At 45.6% G+C, this 27,156-nt stretch overlaps 1 protein-coding gene across 1 annotated transcript in view; it reads right to left on the reverse strand.

The window, feature by feature from the left end:
* Adam19 (ADAM metallopeptidase domain 19) overlaps positions 1 to 27,156 on the reverse strand; it is an 88,076-nt gene that overhangs the window by 19,039 nt on the left and 41,881 nt on the right. Inside the window, exons 5-12 of the mRNA XM_034506632.2 lie at positions 26,352 to 26,428; positions 15,677 to 15,869; positions 14,983 to 15,048; positions 10,315 to 10,386; positions 6,980 to 7,146; positions 5,236 to 5,320; positions 3,051 to 3,190; positions 1,259 to 1,436 (exon numbers count right to left, since the gene is read on the reverse strand). Of these exons, the coding sequence (XP_034362523.1) occupies positions 1,259 to 1,436; positions 3,051 to 3,190; positions 5,236 to 5,320; positions 6,980 to 7,146; positions 10,315 to 10,386; positions 14,983 to 15,048; positions 15,677 to 15,869; positions 26,352 to 26,428 (978 nt within the window). The remainder of the gene's footprint in view (positions 1 to 1,258; positions 1,437 to 3,050; positions 3,191 to 5,235; positions 5,321 to 6,979; positions 7,147 to 10,314; positions 10,387 to 14,982; positions 15,049 to 15,676; positions 15,870 to 26,351; positions 26,429 to 27,156) is intronic.

Genomic DNA, 27,156 nt, shown 5'->3' on the forward strand with positions numbered 1-27,156 from the left:
CCATTCCTCAGCTTGCCTAGCACGCTCTGCTTTCTGCTCCCTAGAACACTTCACTAAAGCATCGCTTGGCAGTTCTCTACTAAGGTAATGAGTATTTGCCAGAGAAAAGACACAGGGGCTTCATCCTCGGGGATACCACAACTAAGATGGGACTAGGTGGTGATTCCAAGTAGGTGCTGTCCCATAATTACGTGGTCATACTGAGTTTACAAAATCCTACCTTCCACATTGTTCTGAAAAGAACTCCCCCTAGGCTGAGGGGCCAGGGCCGATCCTTGCTTTTAGTTCATGCTTCTTGGTCTTTCACTAGTCCTTTTATTCTGGAAGCTACAGGGTTAGAGTTTTAATAGGAGGTCGGAAGATGGCTCAATGGGTGGAGGCACTTGTTCTCAAACCTGACAACCTCAGTCTGATCCCTGAGTCCCACGTGGTGAAAGGAGAGAGGGAAACACATGCACACACGCACGTATGCACGCACGCACGTATGCACGCACGCACACAAACACACATTAAATAAGTGCTAAAAACAAAACAAAAGAACATCTTGACATGGAGAGCACACGGATACCTCAGTCTCACAGCCACACATTGCTTACAGCTCACCAGCTGCCAAGCATGGGTTAACACACTTTCTCATCCTTTAAAAAATAGACATGAAACAATACAGTTCTGCTTTTCTTCTTCTTCTTCTTCAGAAAAACATCCTTCTGATAAAAATGACAGAGCTAGGGTGTGTGCGCTCACACTCATTCTGAAGCTCTGAAGGAGGCGAGGCCTGTCCACCAAGAGTTCTGCTTCTCCTTCCGCAAAAGCTCTTCCCTGACCTGACAGCACTTCCAACACTCCCTTCGAATCTTCTCTTCTCTGGGCTAAACAGCACGAGCCTGTTGTGTTAAAGGCTCCTCACCAGGCTCATTGTAACGAGCTCACCCAGCTGTGTGGCCTCCAGAAATAAATTCAGTGCAGCTGGAGGGCCAAAGACACCATCTGGGGCTCCTCTGGGGAGGAGGAGAGCCCTGGGATCATGGTCTGTGGCTAGAGCAGTTGCTCAAAGGGCTCCACCCTGATCCTAGATATGACTGTGCTGTCCACAGCTGCAGAGAACATAGAAACGGCCCACCTGGCAGACTCACTGTTTGCATCTTACACACAGAGGGCCTTTGGTAGTCATGGGTAAGAAATGCTGGCAACTTAGATCATCCGTCACTTTGTCCTTTTGATGTGACGTCCCTCCCTCTAGCGTGGCCCTGACACTTACCTCTTCTTCTCCACAGTCACACTCTTCACCGTCTTCCAGGTACCCGTTGCCACACCTCCGGCCTCCATACAGCGTCCTAGTATCTGGCATGTTGGAGAGACACATCCCACCTCCTGACTGCAGATACCTGTCCAGCTCCCTCCTGTTGCACCAACTGAACACTTTGGGGAAAGGGTGCCTGGCAGGGAAGAAGGAGGTGTTAGCCGAGTTGAAGCACACCAAACAGCTTGCTGTCCTGCCTGCCACTCAAGAGGCTAAGTTCACTTGAATGAGAACCCTGCATACGCCCTCTGCTTCACCAGGACACTCATCAGTACGTGAACTTAGAACTCTTCCATCCTGAACCATGAGATGATGAACAGGCCACACCATTCATTACACTTTTTCTTATTAAAAGTGAAAAAGGCAGTTGAGAAACAGTAATTTCTGTCTTTTCCATGAGGGAGCCTAGGTGGGTAAAGGGTAAAGCACATTAAGACAGGTTTCCATATTGAGAGCTGTACAGAACACCAGATGGGTATTTATTTTCTCGTGACAAAAAACAGAACCAGAAAGCCTGAGACCACAGGCTTCACTCACTCATGGGCTAAAGGACTGATCTTTGTTTTCCTAACCAACTCCACCGCCCAACACACAGACGTGTGGGCTTTATCACAGCAGCATGACAGTAGTATGTACGAAAGCTCCACAGTCACCTGATACTGTGGAAACAAAGTGCAGCCGGTCCCTTCTTTGTAGCTGCCACCCCTGGTCTTGGTTACCTCTAGTCAACAGTGATCTGAAAATATTGAGTTGACACATTCAAAAATGGACAAATCCTAAGTGGGAAGTAAATTTTGTTATCATCAGTATTTCAAATGTTCTAGTTTATTGTGAGTTGGTGTTTTTCACCTCTCACTGTGCCTACTTTATACATTAAATTCATCATAGGTGTATGTAGGAAAACCACACAGAAGTACAGCACAATAGGTAAATACGGGAAAACTGCTGTATCACAACATAGGTCTGTAAAGAGACACTGGTAAGGCCCTGCCCATTAGTCTCTGAAACAAGTAAAGGTTAAACGTTGAGGGCTTCCTTTGGGACCACAGTAGGCCCCCGTTCAGGCACTACAGTGTGTGAATAACTTAAAAACAATTAGAGTAATAATGAATTTAGCTGTTGCCCATTTATCTACACATACTCTATTGGGATTGGCAGAGAAAGGGGTGGGCTTAACCAGGAACTCAAACTCAAAAGGTATGCCCGAGAAGTTGTATCCCGCATGTCACCACCATCCTTGGGTGTCACAATAGTCAGGAAGTGGTGAGCAAACACTAGTGAGAGGAACAAGAAAGCTGCATTGAACCACCATTCTCTAGGAAGCACAGCAAACAATAGTGGCTTGGCTTGAAGGGATGTAATAAGGATTCTACGTTGCCCCAGAGACTTTAGTAGCTGATGTGGGAGGGTTGCTTAAATTCACAAGTTCAAGATGAGACTGAGCAAGACTGTCCCATGCGATCTCAAAAACAAAACAAACCAACCAAACAAAATGGATTGTGGCCAATTTTATAGCTTAAAACTACAAACCATTCATCAATCCAGGCAGGGTTCTAGATCATCTGCTGGGGGAACTTGGTGTCCCACAACACATCTGCTCACATCTGCTTCATCTAAACATCATTTAAACTGACTTCATCAACAGTTTGAAAGTTTTACTAGAGTCTCCTAGGAGGACTGCTTGGGTCAGGCTGACCCTGCATCTCTCAGCCCACTCGTCTCCCGACCTGCACCCTTCTGGTTGACTCACCCAGTGGCGGCGGCCATGATGCACCCGCCATCGGCTGCACTGGCAGAACAGCAGTGTGCAGAATCGTGGCTCATGCCAAAGTTGTGGCCAATCTCGTGGGCCACGGTGGAGGCTACACCGATGGCATTTTCAGAGTGGTCCTGTTCAGAGAAGAATTTCAAATTCAAGATCAGGGGTTTCTTTCTGCTTTGCATTCCTTTTTCTTTTTTTGCCTTTTTTTTTTTTTTTTTCCCCAAGACAAGGTTTTTCTGTATAGTCCTGACTGTCCTGGAAATCACTCTGTAGATCAGGGTGACCTCAAACTCAGAGATCCACATACCTCTGCCTCCTGAGAGTTGGAATTACAGGCGTGCACCACCACCACCTGGCCTGCATGATTTTTTCTTTCCTTTTTTCTTTTTCTTTCTTTATTTTTTTTTTTTGTTTGTTTCTTGAGACAGGGTTTCTCTGTGTAGTCCTGGCTGTCCTGGAACTCACTCTGTAGACCAGGCTGGCCTTGAACTCAGAAATCCGCCTGCCTCTGCCTCCCAAGTGCTGGGATTAAAGGCGTGCGCCACCATTGCTGCATGATTTTTTTCTCATCTGAGCCTGACAGCTCTCCACTCCCCTAACACTGAGCATATTGGTTCTTCATAACTTGCTCTTAACAAGTCTAAAGCCACTGTCTTCACTAGAAAAGCAAATGCTCAAAAGACTGTGTTACCTGTGTTCTTAAAAGATGCAGACCGTGAATGACCTGTTGGTGTACCTCTTTTGAACATCATTTTGAGTTGAACGGTAGATACACTTGGCTCGATGTTTTTCTGAGAGCACCCTGGCAGAAAGGGCCACCCCAGACGAAACTGGTACAGTGTGTGATCTTAATCATCAAAACAAATACAGCTGTTGCATTGATATAAACCTATAGTCCCAGCCAACGGAGAGGCTGAAGCAGGAGGGTCATTTGAGCCCAGATGTTTTAGACTACTCTGGGCAATGTAGTGAGACCCATTCCCCAAAACCAAACAGCAGAGCAAAAGCAGCAACAAGGATATTTATACCAGGCATGGTTATGCACGCCTTTAATTCAGACACTCAGGAGGCAGAGGCAGGAGGATCTCTGTTACAGGCTAGCCAGGTCTATATGGTGAGTTCTGAGATAGTGTTTTATAGTGAGACCCTGTCTCCAAAAAACAACAACAACAAATGTTTACTAAATATATATGTATGTTCCTTTTATTATCTCATTTAATGTTCATTCTTACCCTAAGATCATAAGCCAAGAAGTTACCTTTACTTTACATACAACTAAAGACACGCAGTAACTCCAAAGTCACGTGGCTGCTCTTTGAAACCAATTTGACTCTAGAACCTGGGGTTTAACATTCATGCTACCTTGTCAATAAAAATACACAATGGGTAGGGGGTAAAATAACAAATGAGCAGAGAAGAGGCTTCCTTTATGTCCACTCTATGTTAGAAATGACAAGCCAGTATACAGGGGCTAGGGATGTAGCTCAACTGGTGGATACTGGAGTGGCTTGCACGAAGCCTTGGGTTTGATCCCAGCACATCCAACTTGACGTATGCTAGCAAACACTTGTCATCCCAGCACTCAAGAGATGAAATCGGGAAGAACAGAACCTCAAGGTCATCTCCAGCTAGATAACAAAGCTGAGGCCAGCCTGGTCTACATGAGTTCCAGGCCAGCAACAGCTACACAGCCAAGTTAAAAAAAAAAAAAAAAAAAAAAAAAAAAAAAAAAAAAAAAAAACAACTATTCTTGCCAAGTCAGAATTTCAAAAGACAGCAATTTCCTAACTGTGACTCTTGAGACAGGCTCTGATTTCACAATGCAATACCTAAAGACTCAAGACCTGGACTGGAAACACTTCCATCTCTGTTTTCTCCCCTGCCCCCAGCTCCCGCTCTGCCTCCTCCAGCCCCTGTTGTGGAATAATACATGACAGATCTGAAGGTCTATTTTTACAATTGCTTACAAACAACCACAAACTACGATGAATGAAATTTCACCCTTGGCTACTATTCTATGGACCTAAGAACTTCATCTGAAACATTTGCTCGTTTTAATGCTCTTTTTAATTCTGCGACTATAAACATCAAATTGGTTTTTCAAAGCTGGCCTCCTCCTCTCTTGGGAGCCATTGTACTCTTATGCAACACCATTGTCTTCTCTGAGACCCACCATGCTAACTCCACCGGACTGGTACACGGAGCACATCGCCATGAGGGGGGCCAGGCCAATGGTGGTGCCTTGGAAGGACTTGCCCCTGAAGGAAGAAGAAAGACATGCAATTCAGGTGGGGGCTGAGAGGACTGATCCCCTAGGACAGCAGTGAATGGCTACCATGCTGTGCACTGACCCCCTAACATGCCCAGATTATTCCCAAGGGAACAAGCCTGGTAACCCAGATAACTGGACAACTTTCAAGATACCACACCTCTCACCTCCTCTCACTTCCTCCCTTAGTAGCAGAGAAGAAAGGTCACTTTTCCCCTCAGAATGAGTCCAAAGTCTCCAAAAGGAAAAAGGCAGGGCTTGAAAAGCTGTGCCCCATTCCTGATTCATAGAAAATGGCCTGAGGCAGGCGTCATGGGGAAGGGTGTGGCCCAGGCAGTGATGCCCAAGTGAATCATGTCCATTTTCGCCAGTGGCCAGGGGCTCAGGCCTTACCATTGGTGACGTGTGTCTTGGGGGCAAAAATGGAGATGCTGGGCAGCAGCTGTGGGGCTGACACTGTGATCCACACATCACACAAGGACCAAGAAAGCAGCTGAGTCCCTTTCAGAGCCTCACAAACTGCAGCTGAGTACAGGGCTAAGCTGTTTCCACCTGTGCTCTGCAATGATGACCCTAACGTGTCAACAGCCCGTTTTCCCCAGTTTAACCTATCCCTTCTCAGTCGCACCCACCCGGAGTAGGCGAGGAGGGATAAATGAATGTTTAATAAATGTTTGCTTAATAAACTCAATATATGCCAATCTGTGCGTATGAAGCCCTACTTGGCATTTCAGAGACTTGCACTTAGCTCCTGGGAAGCTTTACTGTAAACAGATTCAAGGTGTTCATTCTAAAAGTTCAGGCCAAATGTTTCAGCAAACAAGGAGTTTCTCAGTGAGTAGATAGTCCTCAAATGACCACTAAGAGTCCAGATTTTAGGGGCAGGTAAATATTGGAAATGCAAGTTATTATGAAAGCGTAAATCAAGGTACCAAGGATGAAATAATGCTGATTCTGCTATATTAAAAAATAAAAACAAGTAAAGGAGTTTATTATGTATGTATGTTTATTATGAACCACCTCAAACCATCCCAGAAGGCAACACTAATACATATGAATCACCCTTAGGGGGCTGTCGCTTAGCACCCTGACCCCATCAGTATTCCTTTCTTTCCGAGACTGCTGGAAAGTCACCAGAGCACTTGGCCAAATGCTTCAGTACTTCCTCTCACCAGGCATGAACGTCCTATAGCCTACCATTTTGCTCTTCCCAGGCACTCAGCCCCGAGATCCCATAGAACTGTCTGGAGGACCTGTGCACCATCCCCTGCATCCTGCAGTGGGAGGTCAGCTGACGTGCTCAGGAACGTCTGTTTCAGGCTATCAGCTGTGATCAAGAGTCATCTGCTCACTCCTGTAATATATACTCCCAAGTGCTTCAGCTGCTCAGCTGATTAGGGGTGAGGGTAACTCCCTCACATGGATAGAAAACACGTCAGAGGGCTATTATCATTCTTAGGCTTTTAAACATCCTTTCAAGGTGTGCTGAGTCTGAAAATGCCTGGTTATCTGGCCCAGGGAGTAGGGGGAGGTCTTGCACAATCAACATTTGCCCCTGTGAAAGAAAGGGTGAACTCAGCACCCCTAATGGCAGGCAGAGGTTCTGCAGCCAAAGCTGATGCAACAGGACCAGAAAAGGGCTGCTTACGTGATTAGCTGAGCATTGTCATGGCTCTTCTGAGCAAGCAGCTTGCGCCTCCAACTAAGAAAGGACCACAGGGTGGAGTACGGGTTCTCTGAAACCTCACACTTATCCCCATGTGTCCACACCTCCAAGCCGACAAGAGCAATCCGGATGTTCAGGGAGCGGTAGAACTGAAAAGACACAGAAAGGCCCGTTTCTCTCACCATCCAGCCTAGGAGCTCAGAGCACAGCCACTGGGATTGCTCTCTGCTCCAGAAAGATCTTCGGAGAGATGCATTCTGGTGGTCAAACTGGAGTGTCTTGGCTTAGGAAGCAGAGGTTAAAAAAAATGTAGAGGGAATAGAACCCGGACCATCAAGGGGTTCTTTGATGGACCTGACCTTGATGCTACCGTGTCAGTGACTCTGTGTTACATGTACATGTATCCTGTGCGTGCACAAATATACACAGGAAGCCCAAAGATACATGTTGCCTTCATCCATTTATTCTCCCATGTTATTTTTTCCAGACAGGGTCTCTCACTAAACCAGGAGCTCACTGATTCAACCTGACTGATTGGCTTATGAGGTCAAGGGATGGACCTGTCTCTGTCCCCTACCTTCCCCCACCAGCCACATGGTTACAGGTACATACCACCATGCCTGGTTTTTAGATGGGTGCTGGGAATTCAGATCCTTGTGTACCCAGCAGACACTTTACACATTGGGTCATCTCCCCAGCCCACTGGTGACTTAAAAAAAAGAAACAAACAAACAAAAAAAACCCTCATATACATAAAAGCCACAGAAGGATAGATCACTCCAATCTAAAAGTGGTGGGTTCCTTCGCAGCTAAAAATAATAACTAGGGTCTACTGTTCATCAAGTACTTTCCACGAACAAGGAAGGTACTGAGGCTTAGAAAGGTTGAGGAATTTGCCCAAAATCTCAGCAGAAAGACTCTGGAGCCAGGATGAACCAGATTATAGCTCCAGGGCCCTGTGACCATCTGCTGCTGAAGAGCTGGGATCATATAATAATAAACTACACACACACACACACACACACACACACACACACACAGAGTGCTGGGATATAATATATATATAATAAACTATACATATACAGACACACAGCATTGGGATCATAAAATATATAGATAATAATAAACTACACACATCTACACACACACACATACACACACACACACACACACACGCACGCACGCACACGCATGCACACATTCAGACCCTTCACTTGTCCCCAGGAAACTGCAGTCTAGATGGGCTCCTGGTTCTTCTGCCTTTGCCACATCTCTCATTATCATTACAGAAAAACCCAAAGCATCTGAATTTGCTTCACTCAGGAGCTTTTTAAGGGAAGTCAACTTGGCTTTTCTTAACAGTTCAGAGAAAACTCTGTGGATAGGGCCCCCTGATTCAGCAAATGTGTGAAGTCCTTCCAGTTTTCACTCTAAAATGTGCAGTCCAAGTAGCTGGCTCAGCAAATTTCAGAGGAGCTTGTGTGCCTCACCCTGCTGGGAGTGATTACTTTGTGTGCTGGGAGGGACGTTAGAGGCTTCGAAGAATGACCATCATCCACAAGGCTCAGGATTTCCTCCAACACCCAGGGTGTGTGGCCTCCTTCTTTCCCCTCCACATCTTGGCTTTTTCAGTTGTTAGGATTGTTTGTTTATCTGTTTGATGTTTACTGACATACCACTTCCATTTCTCATCAGTACCTAGAGGTAGGCTCTAATCACCCAGCGCAGGAGGAAGATTCCTAGAGCCAGCCAGCCAAGCCCTCCACCTCCCCTTCGGTCAGTCTGGGGACAATGGTTGCTACACAGGTGGCAGTAGAATCAGCTTCCTGTATCCCCAGGGAAAACACACTTTTCCAGATGTTGAGTGTTTGGTTACAGGATTGCTGAGATGCTATTGCTGGTGAGTTAGGAGCTGGACACAGGACTCTACTGTGTCCCTAGACTCCTTCGCTCCAGGAAAGGCCAGTGTTTGACTTTCACCTGTTACACACCAGTGGCCTGTTTCCACAGCTGTTGAGGACGGAGGGAAAAAAAATACACGGCTGTGAACTTTTCAGTTAGTGACTTCACAGCAACCAACTCTGCCTTTTAAGCCCGGAAGCAAGTTTGTTTGTTTGTTTACTTATGGTTTTTTAGAGACAGGGTTTCTCTGCATAACCCTGACTGTTCTAGAACTCACTTTGTAGACCAGGCTGGCCTCAAACTCAGAGACCTGCCTCTGCCTCCCCAGTGCTGGGATTAAAAGTATGCATCTCCATCGTCTAGCTTGAAATTTTCTAATTTCTATTTGTTACCAGCTGAACCATTTCTCCAGCCCAAGATCAGGGATCCATGAACCTCTAGCCAGCCAAGAAAGCCTTCAAAGTTCTACAGTATCCTGAAATGGTTATCAGAGTCTCAAAGAGACATGAGACCCCAGGGCTGGAACTGTCAGCCAGTGGCAAGCATAAAACCTTAGGTCTACCCACCAATACTGTCCCTTAAAAGGGGGCATGTGACCAAAGCATGTCAAAGCTTACTTTTTTAGGACCACAATGCCAGCCTGTGGAGAGGGGCGACCATTGCAAAGTTACCTTCTCTGCATTTTGTGCTGGAACTTGCCTTCACATAGAATATGTCTGGGCCTGAGAACACCCCATTTAGTGCAGCTCAAATGTCAGTGAATTTCCTAAGTGCATGTTTTAAACAACCCCGACTAAGGAAATGTAGCTATTTGTAGTCTTCCTAAAAGGGGGGGAATCCTCAAACAGTTTACCACATCAGCTCTAGATAGACAGTGCCTTGATTTTTTAAAGGTTCTGTGCACACCTTCTGATACTGGTCCACTTCAATCCCTCCTAAGAAAGAATCATTGGGCTTTCACCTGGAGGGGGCACATGCTCAACACTTTCTTAAGTTGGGCTCTTCCTTGACCAGTGTTCCTTAATGTTACTTCATTTGTGAGAAAGGTCAGAGGGTCAGAGCTGGGGGGCACTTCTGTCCCAGCCATCTGCTTCCATGTGATGTTTACATAGGCAGGGGCACAGGATCTCATTTTTAAAATGGGATTCCATCAGAAAACTGTAAACATAACTGAAAGCCACTAATGTAAGCCAATGCTTGTACTTTATAAATTCAAACAGAGCAAGCCAAAGCTCCCAAACACTCACACAAACCAACACAAGACAAAACCCAACCCAAGAAACTGAGCTGCTTGCTTCCGGTTGATAACTCAGGGTCCCAAATCAGCAACAAGAGCTCAGATGTGTGTAACCTCCTGTCCTGCAGACCATCTGAGGTGCCGCAACCTCCCCCAGAAAGTACACACCTGGTCTCACCTTATCAACATAGTTGGCAATCTCCATGAGCTTGTGCTTGGTGGCATCCTGGTCATGCCGATTCTTCTGAAACTAAATGGGACAAACAGAACCAGGTGAGACAGACCCCTCCACAGCTCTCACCCAAGGGTCTTTGGTGTGCAGTGATTTTTCAGCGATGGTCCCCATGGCTCACGGAGGGAAGGACCTGACTGAGATCCAGCTCGGTTACCGCCATCTCCCAGCTCAAGGTGGTAAACAGAGCAGATGTGGTTATCTTCTTCTAGCCCCTTCAGGAAGTTATTTCCCTGCCTTTATATTACAGTGCTTCTGGTTAGCTCACTGGTTGATCAGAGGAAGGACTATTCTCTTTGCTTTGCTTATCAACCCAATAGGAAGCCACTGTCACACATCTTACAAGGCTTTGTCCTGCATGTGGTCAGCTATCCCTGATCCAATGGTTGCTGAACTGCTCTACAGAGAAGCTGTTGCACTTAGCATAAAAGGAGCATACAAACATAAGGTCTTGATCCCACCCTACAGGAGCTTCAGTTACAATGGAGGGAGAGCCAGAAATAACTATAACAACAAATCTTCTACTTAAGAAGGGCACAATTTAAAAGAGCTAAGAAACTCACTGAGAACTTGCACAGACCAACTGCAGTGGGGGACCATGTAAATGTCACAGAGAGGGTGCTGCCAACAGGACCATGTGGCATCAGCAACAGGTTTTGCCTTCCACACAATTCCAAGTGGCAGTGCCTTCTGTAGTGAGATTCTTAGACTTCATCACTGTGAAATCAGACATTGCTAATCGAGAAGAGGAGAGAAGATTGTGCTGCACTTGATTAGAATGTCTGCCTAGAGACCCATGAGGAGGCCTCATATTTACCATTTCTGTCTGAGAAGGAAAGACCTCTTTCACCTTCAGTAATGAAATAAGGAAACTGTCAGGACAGGAAGATAAAAAGAATTTAGAATTGTAACCTCCCCTGCCCCAAATGATAGGCACGCCCTGTCTGCCATTATTTTTATACAGAATCTGGATACCTAGTGAGTTTATTGTTAGGTGGGTATTCTGTATGTGCAATTTCAAACTGTCACAGGTTTCCTCCCTCCAGATCCTCCCAAACAACAGAGAATACCCAAACAAGATAAAAAATGAAAGGCCAAATAAAATGCCCTAGAATATTTGTTTGACCAGGGCTGACTCCCAGCTCTGGTACACCATTTCTTCTCTTGTATAGATTCTGGAACCTTCCTTGACTTTCTTGGAAACGCCACTCACCAGAAAAGAACACCATTGCTATCTTTATCTCCTACAGAGTTAAATCCTAGGACCCTGTTGCATAGACCTTTGCAAAGTGTTTAATCTAGAAGTTTCTATTATCAAGACCTCCTGACTTCTAAACTAGTCCCGTGGCAAGAGTATTTCCATTTATTTAGTAAATATTTATTACAGCATTGGGATGAGATTTCAGGCTTCCAAATATATTAATCCTATCCTCAAACAGTGAGGCCCAATAAGGCCACCATAGTTGAAACAATGTATCATGTTTTCCAGAAGATTCTGAAGCAGGAGTTAGTAAGCTTACTCCACAAAGCACTACAGAGTAAATATTCTTAGGCTTGGTAGGTCATGTGATTGTGGACCACAACTGCTCAGTTCTGCATTGATGGACCACAACTACACAGTTCTCCGTGGTGGCTTAGAAGCTTCCGGGACACCATAAATCAAAGGGTGTGGCCCTGCTCCAGAATAATACTCATAGAAACATGTGATGGGTTCACATGGGCTACAGTTTACAACCTCTGGTCTTAAGAAATAAGTGCTTCAAAAAAAAAAAAAATAGAAAGGGAGAGAGAGAGAGACAGAGGTGGGGGGGGGGGGGCGTGCTTCAATGTTACACGTTCTGAGACAACCCTGGATGTATAACACGGTAGGCCAGCCTTTCCCAGATACCCCATATCCTGCTGGTACCATCAAAGTCCTATACAGCCCTATGTCTAAAGCCATTTCCCCTCCCCCAGTATAAACCCCACTCTTTGCTCCCATTGCGTTCTATTTTACTTAATGAATGAGTAAATGTGCCCAGAACCACCCAAGCGGCCCTCTTATACTCCTCAGTGACGATATGGCTACGGAATGGGTACAGGATAGATATACTGAGAACCAAATCCCAGAAGCTCCCATCTAGACCCAGGCAGAGAGCCACTGCTTGCTCACTTACTGCCCACAGCTCTCTCTAGATGGCAATAGCACAGCCTCACTTCCCAGAGCTTGCTTTCCCACTCAAAGACCCCTCTGGCTGCTGTGAGTTCCCAGCCCAGAGATAGCTGCTGTGCCTCAGCACCAGGTGAGACATCACGAATACTACTTCCTTCCCTCGATTCATCAGATTGACTGCCAGGAATACATTTCTGCCAGCAGATTCTGGGCTGCAAATCTTGCCTGGCCTATTCCAACCCAGACATGAATCATTCAAAGCCTACAGCTGAGAGATGTTCATGACCCTGAGGACCGAGAGATCCCCTCAGTTGGCAGGAGGTACGAGTCATGGCCCTGGAGCAAAAGGGGCCTATGTGACTGGTGCTTCTTAAGGGGTACCTCACCCTCCTGCATCAGTAGCATCAATAAGATTCTCTTGGGGGGGGGGGCCACAGCCATGGAGGCAGCTTCAAGCAGAGACTTTTCTTGCATGGTATTCTGTGAGTCTAGCTGCCAGGAGGCAAACCACTCCCCAGCTCTTCCTCTTCCGTGCCTGCTGGAGACTCACAGGTAGTGGCTTGTCAAACCCTGCACCAAGGACCCACTGGGCAAAGGAATAATACTCCTCCCTTTAACTAGAGCAGTGGGTTTCTAGGTGTCTCATTCTATTAGGGTTTCAGGACATTTCCTCTGATCAAAGGATCTTGTAGCTTAGGAAAAATGGCCAACACTAGACACAAAATTTAAATAGAGGACTATCTGGGAGGAAAGGTCTTGCTTTCTCCCAGGAACCTTCACAATACAGAGAGCCAAAGCTGCTGCTGTGGGGCAGGGCTGAGTGGGATGCCTGGCTGGCTTTGAAAACTAACCTTTGTTACTGCTCTCCCATTTACACAATCTGTAGAGAAAAACAGAACAGAAACCCCGGAACCTACCCATTCCTGGATGCTGGGGAAAAAAAAAATGCCAACATCAGTTTTAAAAAGCTAAACATTTCTAAAAGTAAACACTATGTTCCCTCCCTAGAAAGCCCTTCACCTCCACTCCTCTGTCCAGTGAACTCTTCCTGTCTTTAAAGGAGGCTCAAGGGCCTTCCTTCTTTTCCTGCCTCTAGCTTTCAAAATCAGCTTTCAAACCTGGGCTTGAACTCTCCCACCCACTGGAACTGACCCTGATTCACTCTGTGGGACTATGGGAAAGGCAGAGATGTGTAGAAAGAGGCTTTTGGGGAAGCTGGTAGCCCCAAGCAGAGAGGACATGAGACCATGGCCCAGCAATGAGCCCGTGCTCCCACCTTCATGGAGGACAGGGAGTTTTGCAGTGTTCAGCCAGGGCATAGGAAAGTGCGTTTGGCTGTGGTCATGTCACCACATGATATGGAACTTAAAGGTAATGATGCCTGGTTAGTGGAAATATGGGTGGTAGGTACATGGAGGGTTCCCAGGAGAAACCAGAACTGAACTCCTGGACCCCAGGATAAGTCTCCATTCAAACTTTTTTTACATGCTACCTGCTATCTTTGACATCACCACGTCAAAGAAGCTCTACCAAGGCTCCAAACCACATCAGATTCGCTGTGTGCATTTCAAGCAGCACCAAGGGTCCATTTCAGTGGCTAGCATGTCTAGAACTACAAGGGTTTTGTGCTTCTACAGCAAAGTTCAGAATCAGGAGCAGCTCTGGCTCATGGCTGCATCCTGATGGCAAGCACTGTGTTGTTGGTACAGCACAGAAAAATCAGAAAGTCCCCCAAGAAAGTGAGACAAATGATTGAGCCAGGTAGACAGCTGTTTGTGAAATCTTAGGGCCTGTCCAATACAAGGAAAATTAATCAAGGGTCCTACTCTTGGTAGGTCTACTGTCCTACTCTTTTAGGCCAGTGCTCCCCAAGCTCACCTGCTATACACTGCTAAACCACTCCAATGTCTTATGAAACCATGGATTGTGGGGCCCCACCCTGACAATCTGGGGTTTGCATTTTCCACGGTTCCCAGGTACCACATATGCTGCTGCTCCAGGAACATTTGGGAAGCACCAACATGGTTATAAAAATAGATAGACATCTGAGAAGAGTGTATCTGATCAGATGCGGCAGGCACTTGCTGCCTTTGTAGAACAGAAGTCTACAGGAGTCTCTAAAGGATTACAGACAGTCCTTAGAGCAAGTGTCAGAACCGTAGGACCATGAGCTCCTGTCTGAGAAAACCCATGCTTCTGTGTCCATGCTAGGAGAGCCTTGCCTTGGCTTTTTTGTTGTTGTTGTTTTCTTTTTTCCTTACTGTTTAAAATGGCTAGAAGAACCCTTGGTCAGATTTAAAGTCAAATTTATACAATAAACTAGAAAAAAATGAGTTTTCCCAAAGCACCCAGAAAGCTGAATGGATGCTTTTAAGAGAGAAATATTTTGTTTGGCTGGTTTTGTTGTGTTGTGTTGTGTTGAGTTTTATTTTGTTTGCTGAAATCCATCACTGGCCCCTTACCTCTGCATAATCAGCCACCAGGTAAAGCTCCACATACTTCATAGAGTGTAAATCTTCCCGTTTCATCTAGGCAAGAGACAGGAGCAGGTCAGTGCAGTAGAAATGGCTGGCTCCAGCGCATTCCCAAACGCAGCTGGGAAACCACACTGTGACCTTTTTGCTTCTTTTACATTTAGGTGTTAGGGACAGTCTTGGATGCAGACCATCTGCAGCTGGTTGGTTATTGCTCAAGGCCTTTCTGAGCCATGGGATCTAATCCTTTAGTCTCAAAAAAACCCAAAGAAGCCAAACTGGCTAACACAGGCAAAATCGAGGCCAACGCCCCACAAGGGAACATGCCGACAGCTTAGTTCCCAAGTAACCTTGAGACCACAGACCTCCGTTCTCAGTGTGAACAAAACACATGTTGTACATCGGATGAGGTGGCCATTCCAAGAGAGGAAGTGGACATTTTTTTAACCTTATACAGTTTTTGAAATCAGTATTTTAGAAAATATAAACAGTGGTTCTCTTATGAAGGTATCTCAGTCAACGATCCAGAGAGAGAGAGAGAGAGAGAGAGAGAGAGAGAGAGAGGTGGGTTTCTCCCTCTTTCTTACCCATTCTCTCTCAATCTAGAAATACTCCTGGAACCAAAGTGTGCACAGAGAACAAGCTCCAGTCTGCCGGCTCCGCTGGGAACCTAAACACTCACTCTGCGAGGTTGCTTTTTGGTCTGATGTGTAAACTGTAGGGCCCAGTCCTTAGAAGTAGGCCTGGAGTGCTCGAACCCACAGTTCCCCGGGGGCAGCTTGAGATGTTCGGATCTGTAAATGCGGTGTTGGCTGTCGCTGCCAGGGACAGGCTCAATGATGTAGCTGAGGTTACTTTTCACTGTAATCAGTCCTCTGTGGATAAGAGAAATGGAATCTCTGGTCAGTGTTTCTGCAAACATCCTTGTGTAGATTCAGATGCTCCACGCTTCACTTTATACTGGACCATGAGCCCCTCTGTGAAGGCCTGATGCAAGCTCAGATCCTCTATAGAGAAATACACTATGGGGCACAGAATCTCAGAGCACTTGGACCTCCCTAAGTTCAGGATTCACACTGAGACTCCTAAAGGCCACCAAATCAAACACAACCCATGACAATCATAGACCCCCACCAGAAACAATCATAAAACTTCATAGAGCCAGAAAAGGTAACATGTGACCAGAGAAAGCACACTGGCCTGCCGGCAAGATAACCAGCCTCTAGATTTAGCTCTGGCACTCAGCGGTCACATGCTCCTCAAGAAACATCTCCTGACCCTGAGCTTCAATTTCCTCATCCCTAAAATAAAAATGATAGTGTACTAACTCATGGGGCTCTTGAGTGATTAAATGAAAGACAAGTGTCCTTATCCCTGGGAGCCAAGTGGTACTTAACAGCCAGCATTCCTACCAATCCACTGCCCAGTGCCAGTAGCTATCTGGTGAGGTGACACCCACTGCTAACCATATAGAACAATCTGTCACCCAGTACTGAACTCAAATATATGTGCTGAGTTATTTGTTTTCTTCACTTACTGAGATTTCTAGGTTCTATTTTTAAATTTTTTTTTTTTATCTTTAGTTTTTTTCAAGACAGGGTTTCTCTGTGTAGCCCTGGTTGTCCTGGAACTCACTCTGTGAACCAGGCTGGCCTCGAACTCAGAAATCCGCCTGCCTCTGCCTCCCAAGTACTGGGATTAAAGGCGTGCGCCACCACCGCCCAGCGATTTCTAGGTTCTAGATATCATTCAAACACATATAGTCGTGTTGCTGGTATCTATAAGGACTTGGGTCCAGACTCCCAAGGAAACAAAAATCAGACACTCCAAAACGTATGTAAAATGGTGTGCTATTGATATATAACCTACTCATGTCTTCTCGTATATTTTATATCATCTCTAGGTTACTTATAATACCAAATAAAATGTAAATGCTGAGCTAGGAGCAGTGGTGTACGCCTTTAATCCCAACACTCAGGAAGCAGTGGCAAGCAGATCTCTCTGAGTTTGAGGCCAGCCTGGTCTACAGAACGAGTTCCAGAACAGCCAGGGCTACACAGAGAAACCCTGTCTTAGAAAACCAACCAACCAAACAAACAAAGGTAAATGCTGGGCCTGGAGAGATGGCTCAGCAGCTAAGAGCACTTGCTTCTCTTTCAAAAAATCTGAGTTTGGTCCCAGCACCCATGCCAAACAGCTTACAAACTGCCTATAACTCCAGATTCAGGGAATCTGATGTTCTCTCTTAGCCTTTACTATAGGCACTACACACACACATGGTGCACAGACATAGACTCAGGCACACACTCATTAAATAAATAAATAAATAAATAAATAAATAAATAAAATCTTAGAATATAAAGATATGTTATATATACTATATTGTTTAGGGAATAGGGACAAGAAAAAATATATATGATCAGAAAAAAATTTTTTCAGAAATATTTGATTCATAGTTGGTTAACTCTATAGAGGTGGAATTCAGGAACACAGAGAAACAACTGTATTCACTGTTGGCAGGAAGGCAGCCATTCTGGCTATGCTTCTACAACCATGGTAGTTGCTGAGGATGGAGACATGAGGAAGCCAAGCTACCTGCCCTGGTGAAGAACAGTCTGAGCATGGGAGTAGCCACTGTGATCCATGACCTATCCTGAGCCTTGGCAGACACCCAAAGATTAGATGCAGTTGCTTAGGGTACTGTATTACTGAAGCCTCTGTGGCTCTCTAGGTTCAGTGAGCACTTGCTGCCCACGGCTCCACAACTATCAACAGAGGTAGAGAGATGCCCACAGGGCAGCTCCCTGTCACCTCATCCACTGAGATCTATCATATGCCAACCTAACACTGTGGTGTAGGAATGAAAAGATAGTAATGTCTGCCAACTGTGCGTCCCACGGCTAATTACCTTTCAGTAAACTGTGTCTGAGGATGGAAGGAGACCAAATGCCTTCTCTGTCATCTTATCTCCTACTGGGAACCATGCTACAGTCAGGCCAATCAGGTCGTGACTAGTCACACTTCTGAAGAGTGTTGCTGGCATCATCAACTATGGTCATGAGTAAATATAGTCTGTCCTTCTGACCCACTCTCCAAACGGCCACCTTCCATACAGAGAGATAAACAAGACAGCCAGGCAATGGGTTCCAGATTCTGGGAACAGTGAGCCCAGGACTGAATTCCCCAGAACCCTGGCAATAAGTCACTCAGGACCTTATCTCCAAACTGAAGGCATTCTCAGTTCAGCATCTGAGACTATGAGTGGTCCACCTTCTCTCTTGGGCCACTCAACCTCCACCCACCACTGTCCTCTCAGGATGCCCACCCAGGTTTTGTCCTTTAATAAGAGCACATGACTCTCTCAGAACAGACATCACTCCGGTGGGCAGTAGACCTTTCCTGACCCCATCCCTTGCTGACCTCATTCCAGTACCAGGAAAACTATCAACTTCCTGGCTGCATCCTGGCTGACACAGCAGCTGCCATCTGGCCTATGGTGAGACACCTAAGGTGTTCCCTTAACAGCTAGGGTGGAGGGCAAAGAGCAGGGATCACAGCCACTTCCCTACTCTGCACAGGAAAGAACAGAGGCCAGGGCAATGTGGGCATCCTGTTCCCAAGCTATCTTCTCATCCCAGATGACCAGGGCCTCTCCCATCACCCCAATTTCCTCTAATGGCTACAATATTGGCCACACAATGAGGTGGACCACAGACTGGCTGGTGAACCTGTGTGCACCAATACTACACCCAAGTAAGTGGAAAGTTCCCTATAGGAATCAGTGAAAGCCTGAACACAGAGCCACAAGGTGTAGTTGGCTTGGTGTGATATGAACAAACCCTTGGCCAAATAGGTCAGTGACCAGTTGGAACTTGGCTGCAGGGCTGATAATAATCATAGTGGCTATAACTTATCGAACTTTTCTATGGACCAGGCACCAAGCTGATAAGGGCTCAATTTCTCATACCAACTTTTCTGATCCTTATAAATATTTTTCCCATGACCAGTCCAAATGCACACAAGTAGTAAAGAGTTAAAATAGGGTGGACCTCCGCATTCTGGTTCCATATCCTACAACCTTCACCCTGACCTTTTATTGTCTTTCATAATAGCCCCGGAGAACGGTTCAGGAAGACACCCCCATTCAGTGAGCACTCAATGCCCATGACTTCACAACTATCAACGGAGGTCCACCAGGCAGTTCTCTGTTACCTCATCTACTGTCATCAAGACTGTGCATACAGCTGTAGTGACTATAGCTAGAGTGATGGCGCCAGTGACTCTCTCCAGGCATACCAGCCAGGATGTGTTGACTGATGTTGGTTGTAGGTGCAGCCAATAGAGAGGGAAGCTCGCCAAGATGCTAAGCCCTCATTTTCCAAAGGAGTAGAGGGGTACAGCCTCCCCTGGAAGACTAACACCCAGCTAGCTCACTCCAGTTACTTTATTCACACATTATACAAAATTAAGTAGGGATGGGAACTGAACTCTTACATTTTTGGTTGTGAGCCTAGCCCTTAAAGGCTGAGCCATGTCTCCAGCCATAGTATGCCTTTGGTCCAGCAATTTGAAATCATTAAGAGTATAGATTGGTCCAATTAGCAGCCCCCTTTTTAAATTTAGGTCTGCTCTAGTTAGACTTCTCTCATAGACGATTTGCAATACCATCACAAGCATAGAACATATAGCCACCTTCATTTTAATAATTTAAAACAACTTAAAACAATTATTATTATTTATTGAGACAGGGTAGTGTGTGTGTGAGTGTGTGTGAGTGTGTGTGTGTGTGTGTGTGTGTGTGTGTGTGTGTGTGTAGACCAGGCTGACCTGGATTTGCTCTGTAGATTAGGCTGGCCTCAAACTCACAAAAAACCTATATCTATCCCTGCCTTAGTCTCCCAAGTATTGAGATCAAAGGCCTGGATTTATTTATTCATGATCTACATAACCTTGAAAACATTGATATTAATTCCCATTTCTTTCTCTCTTTTCTGGAGATTAGTATCTTTGATACTTAAAACAGTTTAAAAACAATTATTATTAATTATTAAGACAGGGTTTCTCGGTATAGCCCAGGCCAACTTGCATTTGTTCTGTAGATTAGGCTGGCCTCAAACTCCCAAGAAACCTATCTGTCCTTGCCTTTATCTCCCAAGTACTAAGATCAAAGGCCTGGATGTATTTATCTATGTACCCTTCAAAACATTTATATCAATTCTCATTTCTTTCTCTTTTCTTTGGAGATTCATATCCCTGTGGATAAATATACTTATATCCCCTTTCTCTTTATGTAAATTTATTTAATATCCTTCTCTATATTCAACTGAATTTAAATTCCCTTTCATTTATTTTATAATGTGCTAGGTTGAACCGTAATCAGTTCTCCCATGGAAGCCCATGTTTATAGAGACTGGATGCTCACAGCAATGTGATACCTATTTTCAAGTTAGCTCTCACAAGTTGCCATTAGTTCTCCCATGGGAGCCCCTCATTCTAAGGAGACAGACTGGTTGCTCATAGTAGCTGAAATTCTACCCCATACTAGCTCTCATGAGAATAGCTTTGTTTTTCTGTGGGATAAAAACAAAACAACTCTGTCCCAACCCAACTCTGAGTCCCCACACTGACCAGCAGAACACACCTTTCCTAGAGCAAAATGGTTTTTGACAGTAGAAAAGCATTATCTTTTAATCTGAAATTATATTAGCTCCATTGGTAGAGCATGAGACTCTTAATCTCAGGGTTGTGGCTTCAAGACCCACATTGGGCACCAATTTGTTATAGAAAATATTTCATCTCAATCAGGGGTTTTGTCCCACCTTTGATCATTCAGTTCCCAGATAAAAGACACCAACTTTTATTATTATGATAAGCCTTAATCAGCACCAGAGCTGGGAAGATATCTACCCTCTATGCTATTTAAATATATTTCCCTATCAATAATTCCATTTTATAATTTGCCATGTTCCATCTGGGCAACTCTTACCTCCAATTGGCTAGCCCTTGTAGCTATGTTTTTATGATTCACCTACCCCATGGCAGCTTCCTCCTCTCTCCACCTTCTTCTCCCCTTGTGATTTCTCCTCAGACCCCAAGCCCTCAAACCCCACTGGTGATTCTTCTGCCCAACTATTGGCAGTTGGCATTTTTATTTAACCAATCGTTTTAAATTAAGGAGCAAGGTTATTACAATACATAGCAAAGACCAAACATCAGCAAGGATGCAGCTGACCTGTCTGTGGAATCCCAATTCGATTGCAGATGGCAGAGGAGGGGCCTACTCTCCCGTTTCCTCAAATAGTGTTTGCTGACAGCTAACTTACCATGTGCCACATAGATTGCAGGTGTTACTCTCTTTTAATTTCCACATCACATTGTAAGGCAGACAAAAATATGAAGCTCATTTTAATCAATGAAGAAACTGGGGTTCAGAGAGTTTACAATCTGAAGCTTTCACCTGTGGCTGAACATTTAATGGAGACTAAACATTTAATAGATACAGTCTATTCCCTTGGGCTCTGGGTAGCTGCCTCCACTGGTAAGCTCTAAGCCTGTGCTCAGAGATCCCAGGACCAAAGCTTCCAAGCTATTCATTAATCTTCAGAAGGTACTCAGGCTATCCCAGTAAACTCCAGATCTGCTTACTGGACCAAGTGTCTGCACTTGAGAAGGTTAGGCTGATTCCATGACAGGCTTCAAATTAGCAGTTATGAAGACTAGGCTTAATCTCTGTTTCCAAGAACTGGACAATTCCAGGCAAGCCCAGGCCTCAGAAGCCCCACCACCTTCCCTAAAGCAAGGACAATGGGTGAGCAGCAATTTCCAGACCTCCCCCAGCAAGTTTCCAGCCCCAACACCCTGATAATGGAATGGCCGTAGAGATGGACCCAGCAGATTAACCTAGAATTCCCTAATGTGCTTTAAATCAAATCTGCAAACTCACTTGGGTGTCTCTCTATTCTGGTAATGGAAGACCCCAGTATGCTGGGCTTCTGCAGAATAAAACACTCTTTGCGTTTACTTACTATTTGAGTCCAGGGTGAGTCTGGGGTATCACTCCAGCGAATCATGAACCCTTACACACTAAGTCCCATGGGCAATGCTCTGCTAAGCCACACCCAGGAACTTCAGGAGCCCACACTCCTGACTGTTTCCACAGCACGTGAGCAGTCGTCTCAAGGAGGCAGACTCGAGCTTGAGCAATCATCCCAAGTAGGCAGTATAAATAACTCAACCTACTGCAAGTCACCTTATGTCTTCTCCTGCTCCATCATTTATCCTAAGAACCTCCACTGATTCATTTTGCTAATATTAGTGCTGGCAGAGGAAGAGATCAGAGGTGGAGACAGAGGACCCAGGAGGCAAAGGGCCAGGATGCTACTCTCCAACCTATTCCTCATCATTAAGAGAATGAGAAAAATAAATCCTAGAATAAAATCATATAGAGGAACCCAGACAAGCCAGCCCGTCAGGAAACAAGAGGTTCATTCATGCTTAACCCATAAATAAATGAAGAAATCAGTCAAATGCATTCCTACATTCCTTCAAGACTTGAGAGAGGTGCCACTCCCAAGGAAGCCATCCCTGGGACACACAGCTATGCATCCACCTTCCCCACATTAAGGGAGATCCTAAGAAGTAGCAGCCCTGGTTTCCCGTTCCCCACCACTTCCCCAACCTATACTATACCCACCCTAACTATTCATAGGGAACTTCCCAGGCAGCACAGAGAGAAGAAAGGCACATGGTACATGGTACGGAGTTCCTACTGGAACAGAGCACAGGAAGAGAACACGGGCTCAGTAAGGAGACATCCTGGATTAGAATCCTGGCTCTGCTGTCTCCTGACACAGCCCTCCTACAGAACAGCCATATTAATAACCTAAAGCAGTGGTTCTCAACCTGTGGGTTTGACCCCCTTAGGGTTGCATATCATATCTTTACATTATGATTTATAACTGTAACAAAATTACAGTTATAAAGTAACAACTAAATAACTTTATTGGGGGGGTGGGTCACCACAACATAAGGAACTGAATTACAGGGCTGCAGCATTAGGGATGTTGAGGACCCCTGCTCTAAAGTAATTAGGCAATGCTCACTAACAACCAGGGAAGATTCTCCAAGAAAGCTAGCAGCCATGGAAGCATACTGTATAGATGAGGTACAAACCATTTACATATGTTCTGCCTTACTATGGATCCCAGACCGACAGAGCCAGCAGTGAGGCTTGGGACCCTCTGAAACCCTGAGCCAAAGCCAATCTGGCCTGTTTGAGTTGTTTAAGCATTTAGCCACCAGTTGGCTAACTAACACAAATAAAAGCTTTGCTGCATCTTTGTTAAGATCCACAGTCACTGATTAAACCAATTCCCAAGGTGGTTAGGGCCCAAAGTTATAAAACATTATAATATGGAGTGAGGTTCCTTTTGCCAGGAGCATGGGGGACATAAGAAACAGATAGTTTATGGCCGCATCCGGAAACGGGGTAAAATCTGGGAAGCGAGGAGAGAAAGTGTCTCTCATTGTGCCCTTAAATGTTTATTAACATTTAGATTTATTTTACTGAGTATCGTTTCTTTAATGATAAACTGATCTATAGAGTACTCTGGAGAGAAGAGACCCTCACAATGTCTACAGCAATGGTTCTCGACCTGTGGGAAGGGACTCCTTGGGGGTCGAGGGGGCATGTAAAACGACCCTTTCACCTGGATCACATAGGACCATTGGAAAACACATTTATTTACATTAGGATCCATAACTAGCAAAATTACCATTATGAAGTAGCAACAAAGTAATTTTATGGTTGGGGGGTCACACAACATGAGAAACTGTATTTAAGAGGCTGACAGCATTAGGAAGGCTTAGAACCACTGGTCTAGAGGCTCTCCTGATTCTTTCATGTTCAGCCAGAAGAGCCGGCCTAGCATAAATTCTATCCATTTTCTCCAAGCACAGAAACACAGTACCAAGAATGATGAACAGTTACCATGGAGACCTTCCATGGAAATATGAGGCTTCAGGGGCCTTGGGACGCTCTTTGAGTTTGAGCACCACTGTCATTCCTGCCTCCGCTCCAGGGACCCAATGCAGCCATCCTGCAAGTCTCCAGCTCTTAAATCAGCCTGGCCACAACCTCGGTTCCTCAGCCTGTGGAGGGAGGAGAGGGCTGGGAAAGAAGAGCATGTGGACCTCACCGGATGGAAGCATGCAAACCAGAAACACATGGGCAGCTCGGTGAGCTTCCCCATCAGCCTGACTGCTGGAATGATTTACAAGAGGCCAAGCCAAGTGTGTTCCCACTGCTCCAGACCCAGAGGGGAGAAAGGAAGGGGTGGGGAGGAGAAGGTCACACCTGCTTGTTCCCTTTCCTCCTTCCTGGGACAGTCATTGTTTACTCGCTGGCCACAGGTGGCTGTGGCTGAACCTATAAACACCGCTGAGAAGCCAGTCGGCTTGGCTGGAGGAGGCCACTTGAGTGAAGGATATGAGGCCACTGTTAATCACCTCCCAGCCAAACCCGATTTCCTGCCTAATTCCCTCAGGCCACTCGCCACACAACCTTTCAGTGATGGGAACCAATGCATAAACAGACATGAGACCTGCAGTCAGAAGGACCCTTAGTCATATTTGGGGGTGGAGGGGTGGGGTGGGGTAAGCTAGCTAAGTTGTAGAGGGGGCAAATCTTGTACGCTGGTAAGGAGCTGCAGAACTAATGGTTTTGGTTCCATTAGCTCATTATGGTCTCTACCATATCTATCACTGATGGCCCTGTTAAGATACAGAAGGCTCCAAACTTGACAATGCTTGTTTCTCTTCCACCAAGGTAGGGCATGGGCATACAGCAGACACCCAAGATGAATGGGAGAAGCAGCCACTGATAAAGGGAAAGAACACTTCCTACCAGCTCCTGAGAGACAACAGTGGACCTGTATTCCCAGTCCTGCCTTTGAGAGCACCTAATGTGTAACTTACCATTAACAGTAGTGAGAGTCTTGCCCCCAGCATACAGTTGGCAGTATTGGCTCCTGCCACCCCAGACTTTCTTTCCCTGTTGTTGTTATTCTTAGAGTCAGGAGCCCGTGCAGTGCAGGTGCTCAAAACCCAGGCAATTTGTATAGAGGAGAGCCCAGATTTTTTCAAATAAGTAAGTAAATAAACACCAGGGGACTAGAGAAAAGAAGGCTCAGTAGTTAGGAACACTTTGCTTTTGCAGGAGACCCAGGTTTGGTTGCCAGCATCCACATGGTGGCCCACAGCCATCTGTAACTCTTACTTCGAAGGGATCTGATACCTCCCTCCAGCTCCCATCAGGTACACATCAGCTCCTGGCTCTAACCCAGCTGTTTGGTGGTTTAGAGGCAGAAGGGTCACCCTTTTTCCAAGCATCATCTAGTTGGAACTTTCAGGTTGATTTTGTCTTGAAAGTCATCCTCTCCTTTCTTCCCACATCTTCTCTTTTCCCATTTCCTGCTACACAATCTGCATGTCCTTCTACCACAGAGCGGAAGAATGCTGAAACTCAGCCTGGGGTCTACCAGCAGGGTACCTGTTTGCTGTCACTGCTTGAGTTCACTGGCCCTAGAGGAACTGCCCCTTCGTGGTTACCCAACCCCTAGAGATGGCAAACATTTTGCTTGCTATTATGCCTTTTAGTACAAGCCAACAAATAGCCCAGGGTCCAGCCACCTGGATCCCACTATTCACCTACTCATAGTGATGGATACCAGATAACTTGGTGGGCCCTGTGTCCCAAGACTACTGAAGCTATTCACACTAGCTACTCCTCAGCCTGCTCTTCAAACTCATTCACTCCTTCCCTGTACTAGCCCACATGGACCCAACTTCCTGTCTCTTCACACTTCTGTGCTTTCCTGCTATCCCTCTCGGGATTTGCACACTGCGTTTTACGGTGACTTGTAGCCTGCCAGTTACATATGATAACTCTTTATTGACACTAACCTTTCAGTCATGGTTGTCTTTTGATTTGTTGGCCTTAGTCATAAATAATAGAACTCCTATCTTTGTTTGTATTCAAGATTTCTCTTTATGTAGCCCTTGCTATCCTAGATAGAACTCGCTCTGTAGACCAGGCTAGGCTGGCCTCGAACTCAGAGATCAGCCTGCTTCTGCTTCCTGAGGCCTGGGATTAAAAGTGTGAGCCACCACCAACCAGCAACAATTTATATCTTAATACAACGAATTTGTCAGGAAAGGTATATGTGTAGATTATCTGGGACTTCCCTGGTATCTCACAAGCTTGGCCTCTTCTTTGCAAGGCCCTTGCCTTGGGTTAGCCCTGCTCATCTTATTAGGGGAGGGTACCAGCTGTCCCTAGCAGCTTCAGGATCTCTTACCTAATTCCCCGGCAGGTGCTGAGCGTGACACTGGACTCGTCCACTTTCCTCACAGTCCCATGGTAAAAGCAGTGATCCTAGCAAACAGAAAGGAAGCACTCGTCACATGACGCAGATAAACATGGCAATGTTAAAGTCTCATTGGTTGACAGGTGACAAACTTGTTCCTTCCCAACCCTGACCTTCTAGCTCTTACAACCTGCAAAATGCTTCCTAGCTTCCACTTTGTTTGGTTCTTATAGAAACCCAAGACATAGCACAGGGCAGACAACACCAGCCCTACTGAGCAGACAAAAAGTGCTGAGACTCACAGGGACAAAAAGATTTGCCAAAGATCTTCCTGGTAGGTTGGAGAGCCCAGGATTTTCAAATCTGACATGTCAGCCTCAGGAATAGTCTTCTGAGAGAGCCAATCTCTCAACGATGGCACCTCTGTAACTCCCTGTAATAGGTTGAATAGTGTCCTCCTAAAAATCTTATGATCACCCAGAAGCTAGAATATGATTTCATTTGTAAATAGGGTTTTGATCATGTAATTAAAGTAAGATATGGCCACGTGGATTAGAGCAGGTCATAAATCTAATGGTCCATTTTGTTTCCTGGATGAAAGGACACAAAAGATATAAGGGGAGAAATCCCCTGAAGACAAAGCCTGGAATGATGTAACACAGCCAAGGAGCACTGAGGAATTAGAAAAGGGAAGACTCTTCCTGGGAGCACTTCGGAGTTAGAAAAGGGTGGACTCTCCCCCTGGAGAGCTTATGGAGTGTACATGCGGCCCTTCTAACAATTAGGTTTGGACTTT

The sequence above is a fragment of the Arvicanthis niloticus genome, chromosome 6 (assembly GCF_011762505.2).
Source record: "Arvicanthis niloticus isolate mArvNil1 chromosome 6, mArvNil1.pat.X, whole genome shotgun sequence".
In the NCBI taxonomy this organism is placed as follows: domain Eukaryota; kingdom Metazoa; phylum Chordata; class Mammalia; order Rodentia; family Muridae; genus Arvicanthis; species Arvicanthis niloticus.